Raw genomic sequence first — 5,099 nt, 5'->3', positions numbered from 1 at the left:
TGAGAATCTCCCTGTTTCTCTCTGAAAATGTGCTGACTTTATAAGTTCAAATTTCAATTCCTTCTTGACTTGTGGAGACAACTCAGAGCCCATCCTTGTGCTCGTAGACACCATGCTCCATAGTCATAGCTCAGCAGCCTTGGAATATAATCTGGTCATTGAACTGAAAACGTGGAGTAATCTTCTATTGTGTCCTAAGATTGATCCACTTTTTGAATTGCCGTGTGGTTGGTGGCTTCTAGTGAGAGTCAACTCAATAAAGAGAATCATTTTGCAAGTGATGGGACAGAATAATGCATGCTAGTGCTCGTCCCCCTCTCTGACGGTGGAGCTTCATCATGGCATTCAGGCATCAGGAAAAGGACCACCACCACACTCCAAAGATCCTTCTTTTGAGTTCAGGAAGAGCAAACTTTGGGTTCTTCCACACCGTTCCTTTTTGCCCCCTTTCTTTCATGTGATTGGTGTAAATGGTACAAGGCATGATGCTCTCTCTGCCTCCCTTTTCCCCTTGTTCATTGACCGTAGTGGGAGCACAGTCCACCAACTAAGGAAGGTGCTTGAGAGTGAGGTTTGGGCTAATAGCAATGCAAAAACGCACTAGGAAAATGATGGCCCATCTGCCCTTCGAGAGTGACACACTAAATGATCAATCGTATTTGTAGTGTTGAATCTCACAAGGTGTTCGGAGATTTGCTTAACATTAGAAAGATGGAATAAACCTGAAAGAAATGAAAGTGAAAATTACTGCATCTGTTTTTATGAAGAACAATATATAAAATACTGCACCACTCAATTGATTTTTGCAGACAGAGCCAAGTGCCATTAGGCGGTATTGATTTGCTTTTGACTAAGATAAGCAAAGAATCTAATTAACTAGCAATCAGTGACATGATTAACCGAGCTAAGCATGTTCTCGCTTCATGATTAGGAAGCACTAATTAGAACGAGGTAAGAAAAGAATAAGTGCTTAGCATTGTGGTTACTTAGCTTTGAACTGCACATGATTAATTACTTTGTTAAGACTAAGCAAAAATTACGAAGAAACTAATATGAAAAACCTCTGTCTCTCTCTGTTTATTTTTTAAATTCACGTAATTATTTATCAGATGCTGTGAGTGACATTGTCTGTGAGCTGTCACTGAGCCATTGACCTTCCTACACTCCTCCCAATATATTCACCATCACTTCCCCTTCCAATGCCTGCTACATCTGCCATCTCTCTCATCTCCTCTGCAGTCATGAGCTCATCTCGGGCGCCCTTCCATTTCTAGAATTCTGTTCTTGATCAGCTTCGAGATTTCTCCTCACTCCTCCGGCCCCCTCCTCCTCCTCCGTCCCAAACTAGTCATTCTACGATTCTCTTTTAAGCTGGCCTGCTTTCTTCTCCTTCTTCCTTAGTCATACATTCATAAAAGCCTTCAGATCATGTAACTCAGTCTCTTCCAGTCCACAGCCACACACAAAAAGTAAAAAAAAAAAAAAATTAAAAAATCAAAAACAAAAAACAAAGGAGGGAAGAGAAGTGTGCTTGAGAATGGCGGAGCTGGCGGAGACGCCGAACGGATCGGCGCCGGCGACGCCGGGGACGCCGGGGGCGCCGCTGTTCAACTCGCTCCGGGACCGAGTCGACTCGCTGTCGTTCGATCGTAAGCCGGCGCCGCGGGGCAACAAGTGCCTGCCGATGGACGCGTGGGCCACCTCGCCCGGCACGTGCTTCACCGACCTCCCCAAGCCCGACGTCTCCCTCACCCGCAAGGTACGCACACGCACTCAATTTACGTTAATTTCTGTATATTTCATTATTAATTATTTAGATCGGTTACTCCTATGGAAGCGTGCCTTCCTTCCCATAGATTTAAATTTACCAATTAAATAAATAAATAAATAAATAAATGCGTCGTTTGGGAAATGCATGCATGCATATAAGTTTTTTATCGTATTTTTCCATATATAATATCTTTTGTTTCTTTTAATCTAATCTAACGTGACTGGCAAAAGATGACTGGAACAATCACTTCCTTCACCTCCGCTGGCAACTTTTGAGGCATGCATGCCCTTCGTGGAGGTTCTAAGACAAATTAAAGTGATGACAGTTTCCTTTATTGTGGAGTTTTGAGTTGATTTTCATTTAAAACTTATTAATTTTCCATTTTATTTATTGAATTATTGAGTTGATCGAAGAGACATAAAGTAGGGGGGAAAAGATCAATTATATATTATGCGTGCATTGTGATTGATTCTAATCTCGCTTTATGTGGGGACATGGAAGGCTCGCTGTAGGTTGGACTAATTTCAAATACTGATTGAGACAAACCAAGCGACAGAATATATAAATCAAACACCAGTAGTGCTTTTCCCAAATCAAAGTTGACTTGTTTGCTTTTAGTACTGTGAACAATAGTTGAAATTATATAGCCCTGTCGGGCGGTGCAGTCGAATTGGTATTTAGATATAATTTATTATTAGTGAAGTATTGTTTGATTTTTGATTGGTATAAATACTATTTTAGATTATCTTTAGGTCTCTCATCTAGGAAAGCACTCAGCTAAGGATAATAAGTCTAATGATTTATTTACCCTTTCAAGTGTGTGGAGTCGTCCCCTAGCTAGGTCACTCGCTAAGATTGAATAAGTCCGATTTATTCTTTTCAAATATGTACATGGGGGGTTGTTCTAAGAGCATCTGTAATGCTCGTTATTACATATGGTAATAACACCGCATGATTTTAATGTACGTTGTAAAGGGGTGTTATAACATCCCTCCGCTTGAAGGCGTTTAATTCTTTGAACATGTTCAAGCAACGTGGGGTGGGCACCCCACGTGTTTTTTTTTTTTAAAATTTTTTATTAAAAAATTAAAATTTTAAAATTAATAATTGAATAAAACGATTAATTTTTAACGGGTATTTTTTAACGGCTAATTCGAAATTTCATTTATAAATATCCATTAATGTGTATACATATTTTCATTCCAACTCGCTACATTCTCCAATTCTACTTTCTAAATATTCATTCCATCTATTTTTTAAGTTCAAATTTTATAATTACATGGTAATTTTAAATAAATTTTATTTTCCTAATTTTATAATTTTAACTGTTTAGTTGTAATTTCATTTTTCCAACTTTGTAATTTCGTTTTCTCATAAACATCTATTTTATTTAATAAATATATTTAAAAAATTAATATTTTTTTTTGAAAAATAGTAAAATTATTTTTTAAAAGTCAGATTATTATTAAAAAATAATAATAATTTAAATATTTTAAAATATATTTAAAATATATTTATTTAATATGATATAATTTTAAGATGATTGAGTGGACCGTGGGACCAATGAATAATGAGTATTAATATTAAAATAATACATCAAAATTCTCAATAATATATTGTGTCTCAAACTCTAGATCCTTAATTAATTAATGAGAAAAATTTCAGTTGAGTTTTGAATTCTAGCTCTATGATTGATTAATGAGAAATATTTCTAATAATACAACTGAGTCTTGAATTCAGATCACAAAAAATTTTCAAATAATAGACTGATTGAGTATATATATATATATAAACCTTGAAATTTAAAAAAAAATATTAACATAATATAATTTCAAGCTTGCCAAAGTGAATTGAGAGTTAGTTCCTAAAAGTTCCTATTCTTAATCAAATAATAAATTATATAAATTTCATTTTCTTTTCTCAAAATTATAGTTTTTTTTGTTAATCGAAATCTATGGATGGATGGCAGCTGGGAGCAGAGTTTGTTGGGACGTTCATCCTCATATTCGGGGCGACGGCGGCGCCGATCGTGAACCAGAAGTACAGCGGCGCTGAGACGTTGATCGGCAACGCAGCTTGCTCCGGCCTGGCCGTCATGGTCGTGATCCTGTCGACCGGCCACATCTCCGGCGCCCACCTGAACCCGTCGCTCACCGTCGCCTTCGCCATGCTGCGCCACTTCCCCTGGTCCCACGTCCCCGCCTACGTGACTGCCCAGGTGTCGGCCTCTATCTGCGCCTCCTTCGCCCTCAAGGCCATCTACCACCCCTTCCTCTCCGGCGGCGTCACCGTCCCCTCCGTCCCCGCCGCCCAGGCCTTCTTCCTCGAGTTCGTCATCACCTTCAATCTCCTCTTCGTCGTCACCGCCGTCGCCACCGATACTCGCGCTGTGCGTATGATTCTCTTCCTAAGAAAATCTCATTCCATCCTTCATCTACTTAATTTTTAATACATAATTAATTATATATGTTCCGTGAAGGTGGGAGAACTCGCCGGCATTGCCGTTGGCGCCACGGTTATGCTCAACATTCTCATCGCAGGGTTACTAAATTTCCTATGCCTACCGTCCCAATTAATTGAATCATCTATATATGCGTATTGATCAAAATCATCAATGATTGTTATTAATTATTTTAGTCCTTCGAGTGGGGCATCGATGAACCCGGTTAGGACGCTCGGACCGGCGGTGGCAGCGGGCAACTACAAGCAGCTGTGGATCTATCTCGTGGCGCCGACGGCCGGAGCCATCGCCGGAGCTGCTGTCTACACTGCCGTGAAGCTGAAGGGGGAGGACGGCGAGATGCCCCGCCAAGTCCGGAGCTTCCGTCGTTGAGACAATGCTCTATCGGCCGCCGACGATCGGTGAATATATATATAGCTGAATAATGTGCCTTACTACTTTGGCCAATAGATTACGAGAAGATCGTCGGAGAGAGTACAAGTATGGTGTGATGTTGTGTGTAGTTAAACTACTATGGTGTTTGGCTTGTGTAAACTTTATGCTTGTGTGTATTTGGTGCTTGAATATATATGGTGCATTATCTATAGTTATTATTAAGTTTGATTGGCTAATCCTTTGCTCTACCAGTACATATTAAGTATATTGATGCGATGAAATTCTACAACATCATGTGTACTGTGGGGTCTAAAGTCTCGCTGAGTTGTCAATTAAAGTCAAGATGAGTCCAATGAAATTTAAAGAAAATCAGATCTAGTCTAAATGAGATTAGAGTCTAATCGAACCTGTTCAAAATACTTGTCCTCAAAAATAGAATTCTCCAAGAAGATAAGTTTGAGTCTTAGTCCTGGATTCAGGCACCTAGTCTTA

General features: G+C 39.3%; 1 protein-coding gene across 1 annotated transcript; it reads left to right on the top strand.

Moving 5' to 3' along the window:
* Window positions 1-1,143: 1,143 nt before the first annotated feature.
* Window positions 1,144-4,822, top strand: LOC122025178 (probable aquaporin NIP5-1). The gene is made up of 4 exons (XM_042583951.1): window positions 1,144-1,759; window positions 3,741-4,160; window positions 4,251-4,312; window positions 4,409-4,822. Exons 1-4 carry the CDS (start codon window positions 1,538-1,540, stop codon window positions 4,602-4,604), a joined length of 900 nt encoding a protein of 299 aa, XP_042439885.1. The 5' UTR covers window positions 1,144-1,537; the 3' UTR covers window positions 4,605-4,822.
* Window positions 4,823-5,099: the final 277 nt, after the last annotated feature.

This window comes from Zingiber officinale, chromosome 9B, assembly GCF_018446385.1.
Source record: "Zingiber officinale cultivar Zhangliang chromosome 9B, Zo_v1.1, whole genome shotgun sequence".
Classification (NCBI taxonomy): domain Eukaryota; kingdom Viridiplantae; phylum Streptophyta; class Magnoliopsida; order Zingiberales; family Zingiberaceae; genus Zingiber; species Zingiber officinale.
The sequence above is the reverse complement of the archived record's forward strand: the minus strand, read 5'-3'. Positions and strand labels throughout refer to the sequence as shown.